The sequence below is a fragment of the Nicotiana tabacum genome, chromosome 18 (assembly GCF_000715075.1).
Source record: "Nicotiana tabacum cultivar K326 chromosome 18, ASM71507v2, whole genome shotgun sequence".
NCBI classification, from domain to species: domain Eukaryota; kingdom Viridiplantae; phylum Streptophyta; class Magnoliopsida; order Solanales; family Solanaceae; genus Nicotiana; species Nicotiana tabacum.
This window is the reverse complement of record NC_134097.1, coordinates 9,456,760-9,483,718: the sequence shown is the minus strand read 5'-3', so window position 1 is coordinate 9,483,718 and position 26,959 is coordinate 9,456,760. Positions and strand designations below refer to the sequence as shown.

The 26,959-nt window shown below is 35.1% G+C and overlaps 1 protein-coding gene and 1 pseudogene across 1 annotated transcript; both read right to left on the bottom strand.

Annotated features, from left to right (window-relative positions):
• Positions 1-17,379: 17,379 nt before the first annotated feature.
• On the bottom strand, positions 17,380-18,911 carry LOC107823415 (uncharacterized). The gene has a single exon (XM_016650055.2). The coding sequence runs from the start codon at positions 18,782-18,784 to the stop codon at positions 17,600-17,602; it is 1,185 nt and encodes a 394-aa protein (XP_016505541.1). The 5' UTR covers positions 18,785-18,911; the 3' UTR covers positions 17,380-17,599.
• Positions 18,912-24,183: 5,272 nt separating this feature from the next.
• Positions 24,184-25,665, bottom strand: LOC107823416 (uncharacterized; annotated as a pseudogene).
• Between the last annotated feature and the right edge of the window lie 1,294 nt (positions 25,666-26,959).

The window sequence follows — 26,959 nt, the reverse complement described above, 5'->3', positions numbered from 1 at the left end:
AGTAAATCCTTCAATTTCAATAAAAATTCCAGTTTATCAAATAGCTTTACAAGCTACAATTTAATTTCAATAAATTTCCAATTTATCAAATAACTTTACAAGCTGTAATGAACTGTCCAAGTATCGTATAATTATTATTATTATTAAGCACGATTTCTGCCGAGGACATACGACCCGATCCAGAGTATCGTATACACTGCCGAGGGACGTGCGACGCGATCCATAGATGCATCTATCCTGCCGAGACGTTCGGTCCGCTCCACAAGAAAGGAGGACATTTTCTTATGTGCCTCCGGAAGGAGAGTATATTTATTATAAGATAAATTCGGGAGGAGAACAATTTTTTTTAACAATTAATTGATTTAAACAAAAATTAAGCATATGAGATTTCCATCCTTTAATATCTTTATCTAACAATTCACAATATATTCATATATATCAATTAATATTAATTAATCAAAGAATACAATTTACACAAGTAATACATGCTTTGAGTCCTAAACTACCCGGACTTTAGCATTAATAGTAGCTACGCACGGACTCTCGTCACCTCGTGCGTACGTAGCCCCCACAATTAGCAACAATTATTTAATCTTAATCACCTATGAGGTAATTTCCCTCTTACAAGATTAGACAAGAGACTTACCTCGTCTTGCTCCAATTTAATCCACTATAAGGCCTTTTCCACGATTATCCAACTCTGTCTGGCTCGAATCTAGCCAAAATAATTCGATACAATCACTAAAAATTATAGGAAATAAATTCTATAAGGAAATACTACATTTTTGATAAAAATCCCGAAATTAATTAAATATTCGTCCGTGGGGCCCACATCTCGGAATCCGACGAAAGTTACAAAATCCGACAACCCATTCAATTACGAGTCCAATCATACCAGTTTCACTCAAATCCGACTCCGAAATCTAAAAATTTCGTTTCTATGAGATTTCTAAACTTTTCCAAATTTCAATCTCAAAACACTAATTAGATTGTGAAAACAATGATATACTTGTATATGTAGACCAAATCCGAGTTAGAATCACTTACCCCAATGTTTTTCCCTTGAAAATCTGCCAAAAGTCGTCTTTGCTCAAGTTTAAGTTCGTCAAAAATGGCAAATGGGACGAATGTCCTCTCTTTATAACACTGCCCAGCACTTCGGAACTGGGCCTCGAACAGGGCCTTGATTGCGGCATCGAACATGTGCCTCCGATCAGGGCATCGAGGGTTGGGCCTCGATCCTAGCCCTCAAGCCATACCTTCGATCATGCCATCGAGCCTTACCTTCGATCGCGACTTCGATCACAGGCTCGAGCCTGGACCTCGGTCATGGCCTCTATCAAGGTATCGAGATTGGGCCTTCGATCATAGCCTCAATCATGGCATCGAGCTTGAACCTTCGATAGTGACCCTCGATCTTGGGTCTCGATCCTGTCCCTCAAGCCTTGCCTTCGATCATGACCCTCGAGCTGGACCTTCGATCATGGCTTCGATACACTAGTTCGAGCCTGTACCTCGTCAACCCTGGGCTCGATATCTAGCTCGATATCTGGGCTCGATCACAGCCCAGAATGTCCAACAGAAGAGGAAAAATTGCAGCAGCTTTTTAACTCAAATTTTTGATCTGTTAACCATCCGAAACTCACCCGAGGCCCTCGGGACCTCAACCAAATATAGCAACAAGTCCTAAAACATCATACGAACTTAGTCGAACCTCTAAATCACATCAAACAATGCTAAAACCATGAATCATACCCCAATTCAAGCTTAAGGAAACTAAGAATTTTCAACTTCTACATTCGATGTCGAAACATATCAAATCAACTCCGATTGTCCTCAAATTTTGCACACAAGTCATAAATGAAATAACGGAGCTATAAAAATTTTTGGAACTGTATTCCGACTCCGGTATCAAAAAGTCAACTCCCCGGTCAAACTTCCAAACTTAAATTCTTGTTTTAGCCATTTCAAGCCTAATTTCACTACGGACTTCCAAATAAAATCTCGATCACGCTCCTAAGTCTAAAATCACCATACGGAGCTGTTGGAATCATCAAAATTCTATTCCGGAGTTGTTTTCTCAAAATGTTGACCGAAATCAAACTTAGCACTTTAAGGCCAACTTAAGAAAATAATTGTTCCGATTTCACCTCAAACACTTCCAAATCCCGAACCAACCATCCCCGCAAGTCATAAATCATTACAAGCACCTATAAAAAGTTTTATTTTAGGGAACGGGGTTCTAAAAGTTAAAATGACCGGTTGGGTCATTACATTCTCTCCCACTTAAATATACGTTCGTCCTCGAACGTGCTAAGGAGTGTTCTGGTGTTATCCAAAATTACTGTTTAACACCTCGTGCACCTACCCGTGCTACCACACCTAGTTGAGCACATTAACTCGAGCCAATCTTAAAATTCTCTCATTTATTTAAGCAAATAAGCTTTAGAGCACAATTCTAACATCCAGAATTCTCCACCATGCCTGTCTCCAACCTATGAATGTCGTATCAATCACTACACGATGCACTAATACAGGATTGCATACCTTTGTTGAATTTAGACCATGCACCGCATCATTCACATGACTATAATAACATCCTCCGATAACAATAGCCAAAATTCCATGAATCTGATGTTCACAACACACCTCATGATACATATAAGTCATGTTCCAACTCTTGAAATGCTTCCACGATGGAAGAAATGTGTAGAAATTCATAATTAACTGCTGAATCAACAATTATTCAGTTTCTCCTTCTGACAAGAACCATTGCCTCATTATAACCAAATAATGGTATTTGTTATTTATTACACTTCATATAATCCGATTGCACTGATCCTGAATCCAATAATCTCATCTCACCAAGTATAAGCTGCTCAGGCAATAAACCACCTCAGACGCGATCAAAAAGCCTCATATGTCGCCATAAAGAGCTAATAAGCTACGGACTCGATTACGATACATAAGAAAAACGAACTCTGTAAAGGATTTCTCAACTCACGTGACTAATTAGACAACCGAAAAGGTGTCATGAACCTTCCTTAGAAAAAGGGACACAAACACACAAAATAGAATATAGGAGACTGTACTCAACATCACATTATTGCAACATGCAACTCGATCCACACATGATATCGTTGCTGCGTGCAACCCGATCCAAATAACATACCCGTGGCGACGTGCCACCTGATCCGCACAAAAAGAATCTATAAGAAAATACTTACCGAGCTAAAATGCTCATTACTACAAAATATCTGAATATCAGACACAAGCACGCTCAGTGCATAATATCATCCATGGAAGGACCGACAGCGCCATACGCTACAAAACTCAAGCACAACTAAGGTACGATATATGATCTGAATCTCGAGAGCCATCCTGCTCACATAACACCATCGCTATGCGGAACCTTATCACATAAGAAATTATCAAGCCATTTCATAACTCACACGGCACAATATAGTATTACATGAAATAACCGATGACAAAACGACATCCCACGTCCGAATACTCCAACATAGGGAGCTTTTATGCTGAAATGAACACATCTGGCCTGATATAGAGACACATGTCACTCTGATATAGGGAGCTTTCATACTTGGTTTCAATCTTCACTCAATCAAGTGACTACATGTCACTCTTACACAATATTTTCGTGAGACACGCTCCCACGACCTTTCGCACCAGGTAACAAGTCTGCACATCCATGTTACCGGTTATACTAATGCTGTAAAACATATCAAAAATCCACAAATCAATATACAAGGTCTCTTACACCTGACATCGACCTTAGATGATGCCAAAAACAATTCCATCTTACTTTAAACATCTAAATCCCTTTCATGTTTATCCGAGCTCATGACATCCTTGTCAACACCGAACCAAAATCTTAAATCCTCAACTTTCGAATCCCATGCTACTTAGTGCACTTAACCACGCCAATGCGCAGGAGTACAAGAATTCCATCATAACTCCCGAACCACTAATAGAGTAAACACTTCATCATATAGAAACCTTCTTCTTAACTCATTTCAAGAGAACCATTGCAACACATGACTGAATTCCCATATCCGTAGAAAATACCGACCTCAAGTAGTGGTCTAAGCCACCATAACTTTTTCGGGATCCCTCTACACATAACATGCCATAATACTTAAATTCCTCCAGATAAAATCAATTACGGCGGCCGCCAAGCCTCGCACGTACCGCCACAAATTACATGCATAACTCTATGCGCTGAAGGAACTGGTCATTGCCACCATCATGTCGATTTAACCGTTGTTAGCCGACCCGTCTTTTTCTCAATTTATTCTCAACTTGCCTTAGAAATAATAATAGCTTCATTCATTACATCACGAACTCAAATCCGCACTCATCCCAAGTGACCTTATTTCACGAGACCACGCTGTTTCAAAATCCACAAATCATCTCATACCCCTCCTTGTTCGCACTTTTTCATCTTCAACTGTTACACCCATTCTGATACTTCTTTTATGAATCTGAAGTTATTTTCTTCCGTTTCTCAAATGTTACACCACAACCTAAAGATAACGCAGAGTACTCCAAGCCCTGTTTCATAATCTGCTGTAAAAGCTCGATACTCAACCATACTACGAACTCGATATCCTTAGACACCACACTTTAAATTTTTGAACCCGTTAAGACCGTTATTGAGAGTCACTTGCTCTGACTTGTTCCCAAACATGATCAATTCCAAGGCCCTGCTAGCACATAGGCACTTTATCAAGGAAATATCCGACTATCTCACTTTCCTATGCATTACATCTACACGAAGCATAAACTCTGAGCCTTCCAAAAAACTGAATATGAATTGATAAGGCCAAATATGGCACACATTCCCCAAATCCTTTGCTCAAATTACCACTGATGTTTTCTTTCCTTAGTTGCAATGACCCACCAATACACCGATAATCAGAAACCGCACAACCTGACACTACGCAATCCAATCATAGACGATGGGGCTCTCCCACTTAGCTTGAAGCTACAATTACAAAATTCAGGAATCCACCGAGATTCTTTCTTTATCGTTGACATGATCCTGCACACGCAACTCGCCAAATTTTCTCGAAATCCTTTTATCAACCTTTAATGAACACTCTGAACCACTAGCCATATTTACATATTAAATCTCTTACCGGGTAGGCAGTAGAATTCTTCGCAGAAGCTTCGTCAACACCACGCGACTGCTAACATGCTCACAGGAGATAACCCACATGTGGAAATTACATGCCGACATATTCCAACGTCGCTGCACTGGGTGCAATTACTACGAAATCAGTAGATCATCCTGAGTCCGAGCTCATTCACCAGCTGCACCAGTCTGTTCACTCCTCATGGATGTCAACTAAAGGGGCGACAATACCTTCCAATCCAAAGTCATGTAGTATCCTTCTTCATATCAAGCAACTCCCTCCTGTTTTATCCAATCTTCCTCAATATAGCAGCGAATATTCTAAATTAAGTCCGTAGAACTAGTCACTGTCCATTTTACATCCTAAATCACTCATAATGTTCCTCAAGACATGTAATCATCCTACCACGTAACCCATGTGCTACCTTGCCACTCTCCCACTTTATTCAACCATCTCATTTAAGAAACTACTCTGCTTCTATTTTCTTACACTTGGCCTTTTCGGAACCTAACAACCGCAAGGCACCTTCCATATGTCCTTCCTCATCCTTTGCTGCCCAGTTGTTGCCTTAACTCAAAATCCGTCTTTGTAGCACTTGAACCAATAGCTCGTTACCAGCTTTAAACCTTTCTGACGATCATCCTTCTTGAGACATCAATACTAGAAATGTTGTTTCGATCCTGAATTACTGCACACCGCGATCTCTAACGACTGCTTCCCCTATACCAATTCTTAACACCCCGTCGTGAAGGCGAGTTGAAGAAAACCATAACACTGGCGAACCTTAACGAATTTTACAAGGCGATGACACCACATCAAAATTGAGAACTCTACCACACTCGAAAATATCAAGCTTCGTTACTCCATCAACCCCCAACATGAACATTCATAGTCCGGTTGCCTTTTTCTCCGCTGGAATTAAAACATGGAACCTCTGAATCATGTACTGAGAAAACCTTGTTTCAAGTCATTTACTGCCCTGACATATAGACATGCATTTTTCCATTTCATAAACATTGTGCGATAACAACACATGAATCGTCATAACAATCAATGCCAAATCTCAAACCTTAGGTAGTACTGATATTTAATTTGAAATGACAGAGCGGCCTTTCGCAAGGCGATGACAATAGCCCAATTAATTATACAAGGATAAGTATCTTGTACTACATCTGTAGTACCATTAAAATTTTCCTCGATCCTCAATGTATAACAAACGCTTCACATCGCATAAGATTGAATAGGAAGGAAATGTAGGCATAAGCCTCAAAGGAATTGAATCACACGATGAAGAATCAAAAAGGGAAGTATTCCTAACAGCCCTGTAGCCTCTCGAAGATAAGCACAGACGTCTCCGTACCGATCCGCAAGACTCTACTAGACTTGCTCATGACTCGTGAGACCTAAGTGAACCTAGTGCTCTGATACCATGTTGTCACGACCCAAAATCCAAAAGGTCGTGATGGCGCCGGACACCACTGTCAGGCAAGCCAACCATAATCAATTAACTTAATTACCCATTTTAGTATTTTTGAAATAAAAATTTCTTTAATAAAATTATAGAGATAAAACTCATAGAGTAAATGATAAATATTTTTGCAGCTAAATTTCTAAACAATTCACAACCATTTCCAAAACCCGATGTCACAAGTACATGAGCATTTACTAGAGAATTAAAATAAAATACAACATCTGTCTAGAATACAAATTAGACAGGAAAATATAATAACTCTGAAGGATATTCTGTTAGCTGCGGATCGTAATATAGAATGCAGCTCACCTATGTCCCCACAATTTTTATAACACCTCTGCGCCCACAAGGCCGCTATACATATATGTACCTGCACAATAAAATGTGTAGCAAGTGCAGTATGAGTACGAAAATAACGTGTACCCAGTAAGTATCAAGCCTAATCTCGAAGAGGTAGAGACGAGATGGCCGACTATGACACTCACTATGGGTCAATAATATTAAATAATCATGAAAATAGAAATATTTATATCAACGATGATTCACATAATTAACAATAATTTATTGAACCAGTAAAAGTAATTAAATTCCTTCAATTCCAATAATTCTCAGTATAATAATTAAATTCCTTCAATTCAAATAATTTCTAATCTATTAAGTAAATCCTTCAATTTCAATAAGAATTCCAGTTTATCAAATAGCTTTACAAGCTACAATTTAATTTCAATAAATTTCCAATTTATCAAATAACTTTACAAGCTGTAATGAACTGTCCAAGTATCGTGTAATTATTATTATTATTAAGCACGATTTCTGCCGAGGATGTACGACCCGATCTAGAGTGTCGTGTACACTGCCGAGGGACGTGCGACGCGATCCATAGATGCATCTATCCTGCCGAGGCGTTCGGCCCGCTCCACAAGAAAGGAGGACATTTTCTTATGTGCCTCCGGAAGGACAATATGTTTATTATAAGATAAATTTGGGAGGAGAACAATTTCTTTTAACAATTAATTGATTTAAACAAAAATTAAGCATATGAGATTTCCATCCTTTAATATCTTTATCTAACAATTCACAATATATTCATATATATCAATTAATATTAATTAATCAAAGAATACAATTTACACAAGTAATACATGCTTTGAGTCCTAAACTACCCGGACTTTAGCATTAATAGTAGCTACGCACGGACTCTCGTCACCTCGTGCGTACGTAGCCCCCACAATTAGCAACAATTATTTAATCTTAATCACCTATGAGGTAATTTCCCTCTTACAAGATTAGACAAGAGACTTACCTCGTCTTGCTCCAATTTAATCCACTATAAGGCCTTTTCCACGATTATCCAACTCTGTCTGGCTCGAATCTAGCCAAAATAATTCGATACAATCACTAAAAATTATAGGAAATAAATTCTATAAGGAAATACTACATTTTTGATAAAAATCCCGAAATTAATTAAATATTCGTCCGTGGGGCCCACATCTTGGAATCCAACGAAAGTTACGAAATCCGACAACCCATTCAATTACGAGTCCAATCATACCAGTTTCACTCAAATCCTACTCCGAAATCTAAAAATTTCGTTTCTATGAGATTTCTAAACTTTTTCAAATTTCAATCTCAAAACACTAATTAGATTGTGAAAACAATGATATACTTGTATATGTAGACCAAATCCGAGTTAGAATCACTTACCCCAATATTTTTCCCTTGAAAATCTGCCAAAAGTCGTCTTTGCTCAAGCTCAAGTTCGTCAAAAATGGCAAATGGGACGAATGTCCTCTCTTTATAACACTGCCCAGCACTTCGGAACTGGGCCTCGAACAGGGCCTCGATCGCGGCATCGGACATGTACCTCCGATCAGGGCATCGAGGGTTGGGCCACGATCCTAGCCCTCGAGCCATACCTTCGATCATGCCATCAAGCCTTACCTTCGATCGCGACTTCGATCACAGGCTCGAGCCTGGACCTCGATTATGGCCTCAATCAGGGTATCGAGGTTGAGCCTTCGATCATAGCCTCAATCATGGCATCGAGCTTGAACCTTCGATAGTGACCCTCGATCTTGGGTCTCGATCCTGGCCCTCAAGCCTTGCCTTCGATCACGGCCCTCGAGCTGGACCTTCGATCATGGCTTCGATACACTAGTTCGAGCATGTACCTCGTCAACCCTGGGCTCGATATCTGGATCGATATCTGGGCTCGAGATCTGGCTCGATATCTGGGCTCGATCACAGCCCAGAATGTCCAACAGAATAGGAAAAATTGCAGCAGCTTTTTAACTCAAATTTTTGATCTGTTAACCATCCGAAACTCACCCGAGGCCCTCGGGACCTCAACCAAATATACCAACAAGTCTTAGAACATCATACGAACTTAGTCGAACCTCTAAATCATATCAAACAATGCTCAAACCATGAATTATACCCCAATTCAAGCTTAAGGAAACTAAGAATTTTCAACTTCTACATTCGATGTCGAAACATATCAAATCAACTCCGATTGTCCTCAAATTTTGCACACAAGTCATAAATGAAATAACGGAGCTATAAAAATTTTTGGAACTGTATTCCGACTCCGGTATCAAAAAGTCAACTCCCCGGTCAAACTTCCAAACTTAAATTCTTGTTTTAGCCATTTCAAGCCTAATTTCACTACGGACTTCCAAATAAAATCTCGATCACGCTCCTAAGTCTAAAATCACCATACGGAGCTGTTGGAATCATCAAAATTCTATTCCGGAGTTGTTTTCTCAAAATGTTGACCGAAATCAAACTTAGCACTTTAAGGCCAACTTAAGAAAATAATTGTTCCGATTTCACCTCAAACACTTCCAAATCTCGAACCAACCATCCCCGCAAGTCATAAATCATTACAAGCACTTATGGAAAATTTTATTTTAGGGAACGAGGTTCTAAAAGTTAAAATGACCGGTTGGGTCATTTTATATATATATATAATTTAAGCAGATTCGAATTTAAGCTTTAACTGAGACTAAAAATTCATAGTATAATTTAATCGTATTTGAAATCAATTCTCAATTAGAATTTTGATTATTATATTCAAATGTGCGTAATTTTGAAAGAATTGGTTAAATATTAGTAAAATAATAGATCAAAAGTTGAAATTCAAGAAATATTTTGTTTTCTTGCTCATGTGATATAATAAATTTTAATCACATTGCAACTTAAGGGTAGTGTGTATGCAGACCTTACCCCTACCCTGAGGTAGAGAGGCGGTTTCTGATAGACCCTCGACTCCCTCCTTTCAAAAACTTCCTACCTTGCTCTTGGATAACTCGAACTCCCAACCTTTTGATTGGAAGTAGATGTTGCTCACCACTGGAGCAACCCACTAGGTTGTTCTCTTGCTCATGTGATATAATAAATTTTAATCACATTGTAACTTAAGCCTATTTATAGTAGTAGTTATTTAAGTGTGATTTAACCAATTTAGGCTCCGTTATTTAGCCTGTATTAACTTTAATGAATTCGGTGTAACAAATCTCCCTAAGGAGCAACAGAAATGAAATCAACATAGCTGGTGTATACTAACTGATTTATAACGACTAACTAACTATAGTTCAAGTAACTGCCTAGGTTAAGTTAAACTAACCACACCTAGTTGAAAGTCTTTAGGAAAAATATGTTTATATTCCAGTACTGCTTCTTCCCGTGGGATTTTGCAAGAGAAAACCCCTGACATTAACCCATATACCGTGTTGATAAAATCTTCTGAGTTAATTCCCTCTGTTTTTTTGGATTGAAATAGCTGAATAAATTTCTGTAATCAACATAATTTACTTTAATACGTAATGTGTAAATAACGTGGTTACTCGCTTTCTGTAATCATGTAACTCTTTTATGTAGTAGTATACGGTAAAGTTTTTTGCTTTGTTGAGTTTTGTAAGTTAGGATTGCTTAAGTTCAAGCATCAAATCTGTAGTGCCTTTAGATTTTTGAGCAATCCAGATATATAGTCGTGCTTTTCTTTTCTAACAATCACAAATGTGAAGTAATTGCTGAAGCAACTGCATTCATGAGCATTAGTTGAAATGTTTTGTTTTCTTTTCAAATAAATGGATGAAAGTGTTAAAAATGATGATCAAACACGGATTTGGAGCTGATGCGAGTAATTAGTTGATTCGATATACAAACTAAAATTTAGTCAAATTGGATTTTAAGTAAAAGTCATGATTATTACACTTTGGTTCTTGAATGCTTTTAATTTCTTCCAATCAAGTACATTGCAAGCTGGATGTGCATAAGCATAGTCTTTTTTTCACACTAATGGGATATATAAACTTCCAACCATATTAGATATTGGTTAAATAGTTTTTACCCAGAATAAGAAAAAGAAAAATGATGTCCAAGCAAATAATTATGTTGCCAAAAATTAGGAATAGACTTACTTTCCCATAAGCTATAATCACTAACACGTGTGCATGCTTTATTATCTTTTAGTGCTATGTACTAATTTTGAACTGTATCTTTTTTAGGCACCCCTTGGGTGGGAGATATCGTCCTTCTTATATATCAGCGAAGGGTAGCTTCTACCCTTGGGATGCGTGAGATAGACATTACTCGCTATGACTGCTACTACATGCTCGTGATCGAGCTCATACGGTTGATCGGGGGGTTATTTGAGCTTCGTCTAGATTGTACCATGTACAAGCCAGATATATTTTACTATCATTACGGAGTATACTCCTCCACGTGATCTGAGGAGGAGACTCCGTAGTGAGGCTTGGGATGACTTCAATAGGTATGTTAGATCATTTATGTTCCGCGGCCGAGGAGACATAGACGGGTAGTCCAGAGAGTCCGTAGATCCAAGGACGACTCCATTCCAAATTTTAATAAGAGACCTTATACTTTTTTTTTATTAGTACGTATACACAAACATATGCAAAACAAGTTAGTGTTGCCATTTTTTTCATACATGTTGTTTATAGTATAACATTCTTAAATGATACAAAGCTTTTAACTTCACATTATAATATTATTATTTATATTAAAAATGGGTAATTTAAATAAATAAGATGTTAGACATGTATTTACAATATGTTACCTTTGATATTATTGTAAAATTATATTTACTAATATGAAGATTTAAGTAGTTTGATTCAAAGTTTTAAAATATTTTTATTGTTAAAGAGTAGACAATATTTCTTGTTTGTTTACAATATTTCTGTACTTTTTTTTATTTTTTATACAAACATTAATATTGAATCATAAAATGGATTATTAAAAAAATTTGGGACCTAAATTAAAGCTTTACTAGTTTCCGACTATAGCCACTTGTCCATTCCTAACATTCTCAATTAAATTTTCTTGAGTCTCAATAAAGATAAAACAATAATGACAAGAACGTTGAAGGCAGTGAATGTATCATCAGTTACCAAATGTGAATGAAGTTAGTTGAACAACACGTTCATGGTAGGGCAGTGGTCTGTAAATAATTGTTGATCACCAATCAGGGGCGGCTCAAGAGAACTGATGGCCTAAAATCAAAATATATTAAAATACCCTGAAACTTTTTTATAAAATGCATATAATAGTGGGACACAGAAAAATTAATCTATATGGCTTTGATCTAATGGTGAGAGCGAAGGCATGATGTGTGAGTTAGGCGTACGTCATATGGTATTGAACTCTCCCCTTAAATGAAAATGGTAAAGAGGTGAGCCCATTATCCATTGTATTTTAAACATTGCGACACTTTTCTCGGGGATTTCTTAGTTGAAAAAGATGAGACACAAAATAATTTGCTTTCTGATGTGTAAACCAATCAAATGTGACGAAAATGAATAGTTAATTTAGAGAATTTGAATTGAAATTAAAAAGTAAAATCGTGAGAAACATGCAAAAAGACTACACAAAAAGGAATAAAAATAGAATTGATGAGAAGGTAAATATATTATTTAATTTAGTTAGAGAAAAAAATTTATCCTACTAACTCAGTCAATCCTACCTCTACAAAAATTTTAAAAATATTAAATTTGAAATATTTTATTATTATTATTATTATTATTATTAATAATAATAATAATACTTTATATTTTGGAGCCTTAAATATTTAGAGGCCTAAGGCAAAGTCAAACTCACTCAAATTTCAGAAGCTGTGGTTATGGAGTGAATTGAAACAGAAATTTAACCTCATTTTCAATACAGAATTTTGTCGCCAAGATGAGATTTTTATACTGAAAAACAAATCCAAATTGCTCTGGAAGTTTCCAAACAAAACCTAATTCCAGAAATTAGGCAATTTAATTGAAATCAGAATACTCCCCTAAGGCCTAAACTATGCAATATTTTTCTTTTTAGTAAAAGATATATCTGGAAAATACAAAAAGAAACAGATGCCTTTTCCTTTTTGTATTTTCAAATGAATAAACTTAAAACCTTATGCAATTTCTTTTTTATCTGTAAATTTCTTACTCCCTGAATCCTTCTGCATACACCTCCGAGCCCACTAAATACTATGGAAGAATTAATCCAAATAGCGGTCCATTTAATTTCTTAAACCAAAAATAGCTGGCGAATATATCAAATATGTATAATTTATATATAATATGTGTATAACTGTATATAGTCAATATATAATCTATGTATACCGGTTAGAAAAGTGAACAATAAATTTCGTGTAACAATCCCATATATAATTATGATTTTAAGTACACTTTACAGTATAATATTAACATTGTTAAATGTTAGAGAAATGACAACAATATTGATTCTTGCTTGAAAAATAGTAATATTTAATATGACTGTTGTAGACGATTTATTTTATTTATTTAAAATGTTTGATTCTAATTATGTGTATGGTCACTTTCTTAATAAGTATTATTTAAATATTTCACTTTATTTTGTTAATTTCACAAGACAAGATCTAATAAGCTCACCTTTTTTTTTTTTTTTTTTGATTTTGAGATATTTTTTATTGACATTTATTAAAAGTAAATTAAATATATCCTTGTTTAGGTTTCATATTTAGTTTCGTGTTTTTAAGAACAATTAAGAACCATTTTTAAAAAAATAATTATTAAAACTTGGTTAGGCTTCAAAGTATATATAAATGTAGGTTAGATTCATGAAAAAGAAATTATCATGTATTACGGAGAAAATTATCCAAAATTTTAGTTGGGACGGCCCTCTTATTAATTTACCTTATTGGACAATCTTCTAATCGTGAGATTGAATGGAATATTTCGATCTCCTTCCAGATCAAACGATGCTAACACCAAATATGTCACTTGTTTTCCCTATTACAAATTATTTTAAACCAAAACAAAAGAAATTATGGGTCCATTAATTAATTATTTGTCTAAAATTTCTATTATGTTGATGGGATGTACTAGTAAAAATGATATCAAGTAGCTACTCTAAAGGGCTATTATTTAGGAATTAGTCCGTGCGTTTTGAATTTCAGGTTTTCAGGACAAAAATATCCTGATTATCCTGAAGTTGAAATTTTTAGTTTAAAATTTCAGGACAAAATAAGTATTGGCTAATCTCTAAATAGTATCCCTGAAAATGGCTATATGTGCACTTGCCCAACTCAAGTTAGGCAAGGTTGGTGTGCAACATACTTAAACAACGCTCGAAATTTCCAATGATAAAAATATTAGTAGGGTTTAAAAAGGCTAAATTCATATTGTATGATTGATGAGTTGCGAATTAAATATCAAATTGATAAAAATATATACTTCATATTAACGAAGTTTCATGTCTAACACGATGTTTTTGGCTACGCCATGTAAAACTTCATTGGAAGGAATTGCAAAAAAAAATAAAAAAATGAAGAGAGGTAAAATAAAGGCAGATAACGTCTAGGAAGGCAAAAAAAAGGGAACAACGAAGCAATTTTTTACTCTTTTCAATTTATGATTACAAAAAAGAATCGAGTTGGCAACAGTTAAATATATCCACTAATATCCGTCTTGATAGCCTAGCTGAGGACACAAACTTACATAAAAGGTGGATCGATTGAGATAGAATGATTAATGTAAATATGAAAGCTTATCATAAAGTAATTATTTTCCTATTTTTAGGGTAAAGTAACTTATTGCTTGAATATATCAGTTTTTTTTTATTTGGGAAAAAACTGGGTCAACCAATATCTCATGTGTGTTTCTAGAAAGTTATTGAAAACCATATTTCATAAAAAAAAATCCCATATATTTTCATTCATTTATTGGAAGTGGAAAGAGAGATTGACCAAAAAAGGGAACTTTTTGGGACCAGTCGTGCAATTTTATCCCCGAAACTGACAACATAGCGAGAATGGTCCCTATATGTACAAACGCGTGTTTAATGATAAATTCGGACTAAAAATACCCTAAGGTTGAGCAGAAGAGATGGCAGCAAAAGCAATCAAAATTGGTTAATTGTGACATGAACAAGATATAAAAAATTGGGAGGATTTGTTGTATTCTACCTAGTTATCAATTATCATATTACATATCTTACAAACTTTATCAGGTGTCATAAGAGGAAAAAGTACGTTTTAGAAAAGAAGCAAGCGAGTTATGACAAAACGGTATGACTTCATGCTTTAGTCAAACTAGCTATTTTGTTGAATAACTACAAATTCCACGAGATTGTCATAATTTCGTATTTTTACTAATGGTACCTCAATAAACTTATTCTATTTACACTACATGATTGTCTTATTACTTTACGGATTGTCTTACAAACTCAATCAGATTATCATAATTTCTAGTTTTCACTAATTGTACCTTACGTAGTATTACTTATTCCATTTACTCTACGGAATTATCTTTCAAACTCTACCAGCTTGTTATGATGTCTATTATTTTTTTACTAATGGTACCTCATTAAGGTTATTTCATTTAATGTACCAGATTATCTTACAAACTCATGATTTTTGATTTTCACTAATGAACTTTTAAACTTATTCCATTTACTCTATCATTGTTGTCATACTTTTTTTCACTTCTTTACAACTATGACAAAAAATATATGACTTTTACTTATATTGATCGTAGCACTATTGAGCTAAGCTCTGTCAAAATAGCATGAACTAACCAATTTTCGGATTGATAATCGAAAAATAGCCAACGTTTACAAACTCAGTGAAAAATAGACACTATTATAACTTAAACGCAGAAAGTTCCACAATAAAATGCTGGATTATAGAGCTCCAACATATTATACTGAAATTTTTTCCAGATTTTTAAGGGTGTTTTTGTTCAGAATTTATCTTTGCATGAAAAAGTGACTAAATTTTGATACTTTTAAAACTGTGACTATTTATTAATTACCAGTTGTAAATCAGACTATTTCTGATTTTTTGTTCTGCCAATATGGTAGATTCTCTACCAAATGTGTTTTACCTTATTTAGGCGCGAGGACATACGATTATATCTGAAGGGCATATACGTTATTTGACTCGCCTAACAAATACGCAAGGGCTACTTTGGCAACAAAGTGAAAATCAATGACATTCTTTAAAGATCAGGCAGGCGCGGGGCCCTGCCTTATAGATAGCCCCGCACTGGTAATATAAAACTCAATTATACTGCTGGTGTATATACATCTAAACTATCAAATATACAGAATGAATATGCTATCATTTACCAATACAAAGTTAACGATGAACAAGGTTTAAACAAGGCTAGTAGTGACAATGACAAACAACTTGATATCTATCTGTCTAGCAACGTATCATGATCTCAAACTCATCAAAATTTAGTAAACAATCACCATTGATATCACATTGAGCAATCATTCCTCTAATTCATCAATAAAATCAGCCCAAGACACTAGCAAACCACCTCAGAAAAAGTAGCTGATCAGTTTCTTCCAAGGGGCAAAGATCTATAAGTAAAAGTCTCTTCTTGAAGTCAGACTTTCTTGAAGAAGTGAAAATGTGGAGGCATAGACTTCTTTTGAAGCATTAGGTGGAAGATAAGTGAGAGGATGATGGTGAACGAAAACATGCCTTCATTTTAAGAGAACTTACCAAAGATTATACAATCTTCTGATCATTATATGACCAGTTAGTCGAGTGATTTGGCAGGGGCAAATCGTATTGCAACTGGATAAACGCAATCTTTAAGATAGGCAAAGGAGGCGCACACGGGAATGAACCAGATTGAAGGCACAACACAATGAAGCGACATACGAGACAACCTTGAAACCACCAGAAAGCAATTCATACAGAAAACAACAGATAATTGACATAAACCTTGTTAAGAACATGTCTTCTCCAGCTGCATTCAGAATTAAATTAACTTTCATGTCTAAGAAAGGAATTATCAAAAGAAATGAAGAGAGGTAAACAAAGGGTGCATAACATCTAGAAAATCCAAAAGAAAAAGGAACAAAGAAGCCATTCTTCATTAGAGAAGAGCTTCTTGACAGAAGATAGTCTGCCTTTCTGCAATGGAATAAAGGTTCTAGATTGAATACTACACCACATCAATAAAGCTAATCAATCACTAAAGCCTCGATGAGGATTGGGAGTTGTACCGAACTAAATGAGATTGTCATGTTCCAGGAAAAGCAGTGCAACAAGCCAAACATAGGGCGAAATAATCTGAGACAACAGTCAACCACCTTCAAGGCGATCATCACGCTATCTTACAGCTGATTGAGAGGTATCAGAATGACAAGAATTATTAGCATTACCAATTATTTATAAGAAATTAACAAACAATGGGCATCTCAACCTCCACACCCACAAAAGGGGGAGAAAAAGAAAGGTAAAAGAGCGAGTGAGCATAAAGTTACTAGTCTTTAACCAGAACTCGAGAAATATCAAATTTACAATCACAAATGTCATGTTACACCAATAAAGTACCGACTGAATCAAATGGCAAGAGGCAACATCTACGACACAGTGATCCAGCATGTAACTATCTTTCAAGAAACAACATTCTAAAACAATAAAACCAAGTCCAAGACACTAGCAAACCACCTCAAAAGAAGTAGCTGATCAGTTTCTTCCAAGGGGCAAAGATCTGCAAGAATAAGTCTCCTTGAAGTCGGTCTTTCTTGAAGAAGTGAAAATAGAGGCATAGATTTCCTTTGTAGCATGAGCTGGAGCTATATCAACAGCCTTAAATCGCTTCCCAGACCCGTTACTCGCACTATTCTTCACATCCTTCACTTCAATCTTACTGTTAATGCCAACTTTACCTTTTCCTTCCACTTTCCTCGCATCCTTTTCTGTCAGTTTATCCTCAATCCCATGTTTCATCCCACTCAAGCATGGCACCCCCAATGCCTCTTCACCATTCAAAGCTACATCCCCATTCTTCCCTTTCTTCACCTTCTTATTATCCTTCAATTTTGCTCTTTCTTCCTCCATTCTCTCCCTCAAAGCTGCAACCTCTTCTTCGCTCCCATTAATCACAAGCTTGTCACTCTCAACAAACTCCTTGTGGCAAACCAAACAACCCGAGGATTTTACTTCCTTCAAAGCTTTAGCACTCAAAACATGTCCACAACCCCTCAAAGCAAAGAACTTATACTTCCCATTGAACTCCAACCCCGTTATCGGGCACTGAAACCCCGTCCCCTCACCATCACCAACCCCTCTATCCTCTTTCCCCGGAATCACTGACAGCTCAACCGGAATCATATCTTTCAATCCCTTTATATACCCAAATTGCTTAGGCACCCTTTTCTTCAATAAAGCCTCAACTAAAGCCTCCTTATTAAACAAATTCCCCAGCTTGTCGACAACAGCAGGATGCTTCAACGGCTCGTTGGACAAAGCACAATTCAACCATTTCGACAACCTAATCTCATTCGGGTCAATTTTATCCGGTTTCTTAGTTGCATACATCTTAAGATAACAGTCCCGGGACTCTGCCCCCGTGGCACCTCCATCTCCACCCCCTCCACGGAGGCGAAGGCGGAGTACTAAAGTGGAAAAAGGGCTAATCCCAGAACCATGTAATAAAGTTGAATCCTTAATGGGCCGACCGTTGAATGTAAAATAGACAGAATTATCCTTAATTGAGCCTAGTGATTTCTGGATTTTGTCCATTAAATTGGATTTCAGGCTTTGCAAAGTGAAATTAGGGTTAGGGTTTTCGAGATTAAGGACATGATTGGGGATCTGAAGCTCAGGCGATTGGATGAAAATTGGGAAATTACGCATTTGGGGATTCATTACTAGGGTTTTTACGAATTGAAATTGAAGAAAGTTTATGAAAATTTTACCTGAAATGAAGAGGAATCGAAGAGCGAACACGTGCGTAGCTTTGGTTCTCGAAAGATAAAAGACTGTATATTGATCGTCGTATATTTATGTTTTATTCTGGAATTTGTTGGACGGAAACCCGGTGCCATAGGCTTGGCGACCCGTTTGATCGGGCTCACCCATAATCAAATGGGTTTTTTTCGCCTTTAGCCCACACCAAATATTATTTCTATTCGATAGCCGAAAAAGTATATAAAATTTATATAATTTTTGTATATGACATACAGAATGTATATATATAAAATAAAATAAAAATTTAATTATTATTTTGAGAGCGGTTATACAGTGTCATTTTTTCAAATTAAATTGGCTAAGGCCCATTTTTAAAGCATCAAAAGAGAGGGAAGAGCACATATAAACAATTGAAAAATTAACCTAAAAAGCTTTTCATTCAGCCGCTTAAATTAAAATTAGTATATATATATATATATATATATATATATATATATATAGCCTGCTTTGTCATGTCGCATGTAACCAATTTGAGGATCGCTATTTAAAATAATTTTTTATAAGTTTAACCACTTTAGAATGAATTTTAGACTTATGGGTATGAAATTTTAAAATACTTAAAAAGTAACGGGTTTAAATTTTTCAAAAAACTTCAAATATACATATATAAATAAATATATAATATTTTAAAAAATATTATATATATATATATATATATATATATATATATATATATATATATATATATATATATATTATGTATGTTATATATAAAAATTATATAAATCTTATATACTTTTTCGACTATTAAATGTAAATAGTTTCTGGTAAGGGCTAAAAGTGATAATATCCCTTGTGTGAACTTGGCATGGGTTTTAAGCTTGACAGTCTGTCTGAAGTTTGGTACGTGAGTAATTCCTTATTTGCTATTATTCCTTTAATATGTGTTGTTTTTCTTGAATTGTTTCAATGCTTTTTAATCCCATTGATGAAGTAGCTCAATGAAATTTGTTAACACTGATTATAAGTTAAAATTGAATTTAGTTTATATATATGACGTACATTATTATATTCAGGACGTGAACAAATTATACATTCTCCGTATGAAGTAATAGGATGTTTTCAATTTATATTCATATTGAATATTACAGTTTATGCCGATATTGGACATCCGTGCCAAATTTGTTAAATAAGGTTTACTACCTGAGCTTCGAATGTGTGATCATTTTTTTCTTTACTCCAACAAAAGACATTTGTTTGCCTCATTTTGTCATTTTTTCCTACAAAGATGAGATGTTGCACAAAATTGTATGTACGTTCTTTTTTTCTTGGGTGGGGTGGGGTGGGGGTGGGGGACTGATTACTGTTATTCCTATTGCTTAGTTATGAGTTTAGAAACTTGTCTCTTGCATATTTCTGCCTCGTCATATTATATTTCGGTTTGCGTCGTTTTGTCATTTTTTTCACAACTCACACGATAATATGTACAAAAAATGTATGTACTTTATTTATTTGGGATTAATGCGTAATTACTGTTAGTGTTGTTGGTTATGAGTTTAAAATTTTGTCTCTTGCATATTTCTGCCTCATCATATTATATTTCGGTTTGCATCGTTTTGTCATTTTTTTTCACAACTCATATGATAATATGTTACAGAAATATTGTATGTACGTTATTTATTTGGAATTGATGCGTAATTACTGCTATTGTTGTTGGTTATGAGTTTAGAAATTTGACTCTTGCATATTTCTGCCTCATATTATATTTTGGTTTACAACAACAATAACCCAGTAGAATCACACTAGTGGAGTATGAGATTTTGGTTTCTATATATAATTATCCGATATCCGATATCAACACAAAAAGTCCTATTTATTGCTCTTTATTGTCTATATATGAACTTAGGTTGGATTTTTGACTTTGGAATGTCTTGAATCTATAAGTGACCCCTAACTTTATTTGCTTGATTTTATCTTCAAAAACTTTTATAACCCTAAACCATACTTTCCATTATTATTGTCAAATTTTCTCTTTGAACTAATAATCTCCATATATAATAACTTAAACTATGCTGAAGCAATGAGCTTCACCCTTATTTGCTTTCAAGGAGAAATTGACTGTCACGAGAGATTTATATTATTACTTGAAATTAAACTGTTCAAATTCTTAATTTATGTGTATTACTTTTCTTTTTAGTTTGTTTCAAGAAGAATATCATTGTTTTGTATTGAGTAAGTCTTTAATTTTAATATTCGTGCTTTATTCTTACTAACACAATTATATGATTCGATTAAAATATGCACCACCACAGAATAGTGTATTTTTCAACTCATTACAAGTCGAATAGTTTCTTCTGTTCGGCCCTATTTCAAGTGATATTTGAAACAATGAAATATAAACTTATAAAGAATATATAGACTTTAGACATTAATTTTTTAATCAGAACCTATAATTACACGTGCAAAGCCTAGATGTTGACACCACCAAGGATGTGGTTGAAATGATAAAAAGCTCCACAATTTTTAATTAGAGATCTCGAATTTGTATTCGAAAAATATGTAATTTTTGAGAGAGAGAGAGTGTCTAAAATCTCACATGGTAGGTTTTCTGTGACACAATTAAATAATAGAAATATCGTTAATTTCAATTACCCGATAATTAAAAAAAACAAAAAAGACCTAGATATATTCATTCAACCATTATAACAAAAAAACAAAAAAAGAAGTGTTTTGTTTAACACGTTTCATAAAACATGCATATCCCAATTTCTTGTTGAACGACGATTGTATTATATGCATGCTAATCTCCTGCATGCTTAAATGTTTTTTTCTTTTCACTTCAATTAATTAAACCTCAAAAAGAAAAGGTAGATCACAAGATTAATTACTTGGTCACGTAGATTTTAATATCCAACAAAATGCCACGAAGGCTTAACTCTCCAAAACGGGAGTACACAAACCACAAAGGTTTTAGTTTGCAGATTAATAAGAATAACACAAATACAGAAATAAGGATTAAATTCCTTAAGATTGTTATTCCCGCCAATATTGCTGTATTTGTAAATAATAATTCTGCAAAATATAAGTTAACGTTATGAAACAATAATAAATTCGAGCCCACTGAATTCACAGTGTTTCCTTAAGGAATTTAATCCCCTCCTAGTACCCAAGGTAATGGATTATTTCCTCCCAGGATAGAACGAATAACACACTGGTGTAGCGGTACTTCAAACCCCAGTGTTTCAGCGAACACAAAGTTCGGTAGCAAATCACACTTACAGTTGCTTTGTTTGAAGTTAAAAACAATGCAGAACGAAGGAGTATAAACTCAGAAAATCGTATGGAAATGCTGAGAGGAAGGAGTGCACTGTATAGCCAATTTGTTGAGCGAATTGTGTGTTGTGTGTTGAATGTCTTTCTTCAACATCTGCTGCACATATATATAGCAGCCAGTGTTGAAGAAGACCAAACGTCCACCCTCCATGGTGGAGCAAGCATTAGCTTGTTTGTGGAGCAAGCACTTCATGTTTGTGGAGCAAGCACTTCATGGTGGGAAGAGCATTAGGCGGCTGCCAAATGGTCAATACATGGATTGGAAAATATCCGTTACAAATGCGGATAATCTTACGTTAATATTTACTATTAACAAATAAATTTGGTCTAAAAAATTAATCAAGACGACGGCGCGAGGCTTGCTTTCTTCTTAACTCTTTAAGAGCTACAAGTAGAGCAATTATATATATACCCACCAAAAATGTCTTCCTCTTCCAATATGGGACAATGTCTCATTGTCAAGAGGGGGAAACTTAAAATTTTACTCAAAATTTCATTTTCCCTCCATTTCCCATTCACCCTCATTTTAAGAATATTTCATCTTAAAAACAAAACCTCAACACATCTAACACTGGTATGTATTATATATTATAAGAATATTTTTATTGCAATTAAGTGGATGATTTAATGAAAATTACAAGGCTGACTGGTAAAAAAGAGCAGATAAAAAGTGAATTAATTATAGATGCCTACATATTAATTGTTCTTTTCCACATTTCAACTATTTAATCCTCCTTCTTCCCTTGACAATGCACAATATTTCTGCATCTCTCTCCTTTTGTTTTCTCCATCGTAAGTAGGTTGGATCACCTCTCTCTATCTCTCTATATATATCACAAATTCTCTATCATTTTTCTAAGCTATGCTTGTTAGATGGTGTTTAATTTATATATGTACATATGTTTCTTATAATCGTGGTGTACTCGGGCTTGCTTGCGCGCACTCGACTAATCCACATGATATCTGCTACCTCCCACTAGCACATGCACTATTTTTTTCCATTAAACCTTGGATAGATAAAACTTACTTGGTGGGCGTTTGGACAAAAAAAATTGTGAAATTTCAAAAAAAAAAAAAAGTAAAAATATTTTTAAAGCTAAAATGGTATTTAAAAATTAGAATTGTGTTGGATATTTGGAACTGTTTTTTAATTTTTTGTGAGTGATTTGAAGTAAATTTTGAAAAATAATTTTTTTGAGTTTTTCAAATTTTGGACAGAGGATATGGGATAATACCAACAATCAAATCCTTTATTATTCACTGCAAACGTTCAGAAAATGAGGAATCTGTTTCAGCTAGCTGGAGCACTTTTCAACCAATTGATATGATCAAGGGAAAGGCTAAAATAGGGATGCTCCCATAATTCATTGCTCAAAAGTCTTTCTAAAAAGGGAAGCATTTTGATGATGAGGCCGCTAAAATATGAAAGAAATGATCTCCTGTGTCCGCTTACAATTTGAATTAACTGAAGTCTATAGGTGCCAATAGTTAGCTAGAGACCTTTTCTATCTCCTCTTCCTTTTTTTTAAACCCCTACTCCGTATAATTTCAATCACACACTTCAACTTGTATAAAATATAGTTTTAAACCCCTCTGACCATTGACCAAGTTAATGTGGCCTTTGTTTTACTGAGTCAAACAAAATAAGTGATTGCACGCTCCTAAAAACGAGTAACTATAAAAAATTTAATTAGAAAATAATAAAAGAGAAAAATGAAAAAAGGAGAAACAACACTAGCCATTATCTCGCCCCTCTCTATCCCATCCGCTTCTTCTTACCCCTAGATCCCTAAAAATCCGTTGAAATTGAGATTGTCATGTTCGAGGAAAACCAGTTCAACAAGTCAAACATTGTGCGTAATAATCAGAGACAATAGTCATCCACTTTCAACATTACCAATTATCAGAATGACAAGAACTATTAGCATTACCAATTATTATAAGAAATCAACAAAGAATGGACATTTCAACCTCCACCCACCCCACACGCACAAAAAGGGAGAAAGGAAAGGTAAAAGAGCGAGTGAACATAAAGTTACTATAATGTTTTAACCAGAAATCAAAAGAAATATCAAATTTACAATCACAAATGTCATGTTACACCAATAAAGTACCGACTGAATCAAATGGCAAGAGGCAACATCTACGACTCAGTGATCAAGCATGTAACTATCTTTCAAGAAACAACATTCTAAGACAATAAAACCAAGTCCAAGACACTAGCATACCACCTCAAAAGAAGTAGCTGATCAGTTTCTTCCAAGGGGCAAAGATCTGCAAGAATAAGTCTCCTTGAAGTCGGTCTTTCTTGAAGAAGTGAAAATAGAGGCATAGATTTCCTTTGTAGCATGAGCTGGAGCTATATCAACAGCCTTAAATCGCTTCCCAGACCCGTTACTCGCACTATTCTTCACATCCTTCACTTCAATCTTACTGTTAATGCCAACTTTACCTTTTCCTTCCACTTTCCTCGCATCCTTTTCTGCTAGCTTATCCTCAATCCCATATTTCATCCCACTCAAGAGTGGCACCTCCAATGCCTATTCATCATTAACGACTACGTCCTCATTCTTCCCTTTCTCCACCTTCGTATTATCCTTCAATTTCACTCTTTCATCCTTCATTCTATCCCTCAAAGCCGCAACCTCTTCTTCGCTCCCGTTAATCACAAGATTGTCACTCTCAACAAACTCCTTGTAGCAAACCAAACAACCCGAGGATTTCACTTCCTTCAAAGCTTTAGCACTCAAAACATGTCCACAACCCCTCAAAGCAAAGAAATTGTACTTTTCATTGAACTCCAACCCAGTTATCGAGCACTGAAACCCGGTTCCCTCACCATCACCAACCCCTCTATCCTCTTTCCCTCGAATCACCGACAGCTCAACCAGAATCATATCTTTCGACCCCTTTATGTACCCAAGCTTGTCAACAACAACATGATGCTTCAACGGCTCATTAGACAAAGCACAATTCAACCATTTCGACAACCTAATTTCATTCGAGTCAATTTTATCGAGTTTCTTTGTTACATATATCTTAAGATAACAGTCCCGGGACTCTGCCTTTGTGGCACCGCCATCTCCACCCCCACCACGGAGGCGAAGGCGGAGGACTAAAGTGGAAAATGGGCTAATCCCAGAACCATTTAATAGAGTTGAATCCTTAGTGGATTGACCATTGAATGTAAAATAGATAGAGTTATCCTTAATTGAGCCTAATGATTTCTGGATTTTGTCCATTAAATTGGATTTGAAGTTTTACAAAGTGAAATTAGGGTTAGGGTTTTCGAAATTTAGAACATGGGTGGGGATCTGAAGCTCTGGTGATTGAATAAAAATAGGGAAATTACGCATTTGGGGATTCATTATTAGGGTAATTACGAATTGAAATTAAAGAGAGTGTCTGAAAATTTTACCTGAAATGAAGAAAAATCGAAGAGCGAATAGGTGCGAAGCTTTGGTTCTCGAAAGGGGAAAAGATTGGAGTTTGATCTTTGTATTTATATTTTAGTCTTCTGATATATGTTTGACGAAACTACGTGCGTCGACATTGACGAACACGTGGCAACTGTTGGTTGGTGAGCGAGAAATGATGCATTTGGTAACGGAGGCCAAAAGACGACCCGTTTGTTTTTATTTTTGGGCCGACATATGAAGTGGCGAAGTGCACTGTTTAGCCACTTTTAAACCCACTATTTAAAATATATTCATAATTTATAATATATTTAAATATTGGGATCTTTACATAAATAGTCGATCATATTCATTGTTTACTTTTTCTAGCCATAAATATAGATTATATATTAAATATATATAATTATACATATATAATACATAAATTATGCATATATTATACCTTCATCGGCTATTTTTAGTTTAAGTGGTTGGGTGAGCGGCTATTTGGGTTAATTCTTCTTAAATATTAGCCAATTTACCTAAACTTTAGGACTAAGTATCCTGAATTTGGAATTGAGGATTTAGTGTCCTGAATTTTTTAGGTGTTAACTTGAAATTAAAGACCAAGAGTCCTGAATTTCTGAACTGTTAATTTAAAATTCAAGATATAAGATTCGAACTTCTAAACATAATTTTCGAGCTTTAGGACACGATGTCCTGAAGTTTGAACTTTGAGGTTTAAATTCAGGACGTTGTGTCCTAAAGTTTGAGCGAATTGACTAATCATTAAATATATTGTAAATTATGGGTATATTTTAAACAGCATGTAAAAGTGGCTACCTACTACCAACAAACTGAGGCCCATTTTTAAAGCATCAACATAGGGGGAAGGGCACAAATAGCCGATTTGAGGATCGCTATTTAAGGTATAGCCGTAGTTCATAAATATTTGCAAGTTTAACCATTCATAATCAATTTAGATTTATTGGTCTAAAGTTCGAAATATTCAAAACTTGACAGTCTGAAGTTGAGTTTGTCAAAGCCTAACTTTTATTTTGTTAATGCATTAAACTTAAGCCACTTTTAAATGGGATTTAATTTACATATAAAGCGTACATTATTATATTAACGACGTGAACAAATTATAAATTCCCCATATGAAGTAATAGGATGTTTCAAATACCTTTACTTATTCGACTTTGACATCCCGGTCTCCCTATTACGCCTAGTTTCAATCATGTACTTCAACTTGTATAAAACATAAGTTTTAAATTCCTCTGGCGATTGACCAAGTTTATGTGGCCTTTGTTTTGCTGAGTCAAACAAAATAAGTGATTGCATGCTCCTAAAAGCGAGTAACTATACAAAATTTAATTAGAAAATAATAAAAGAGAAAAATGAA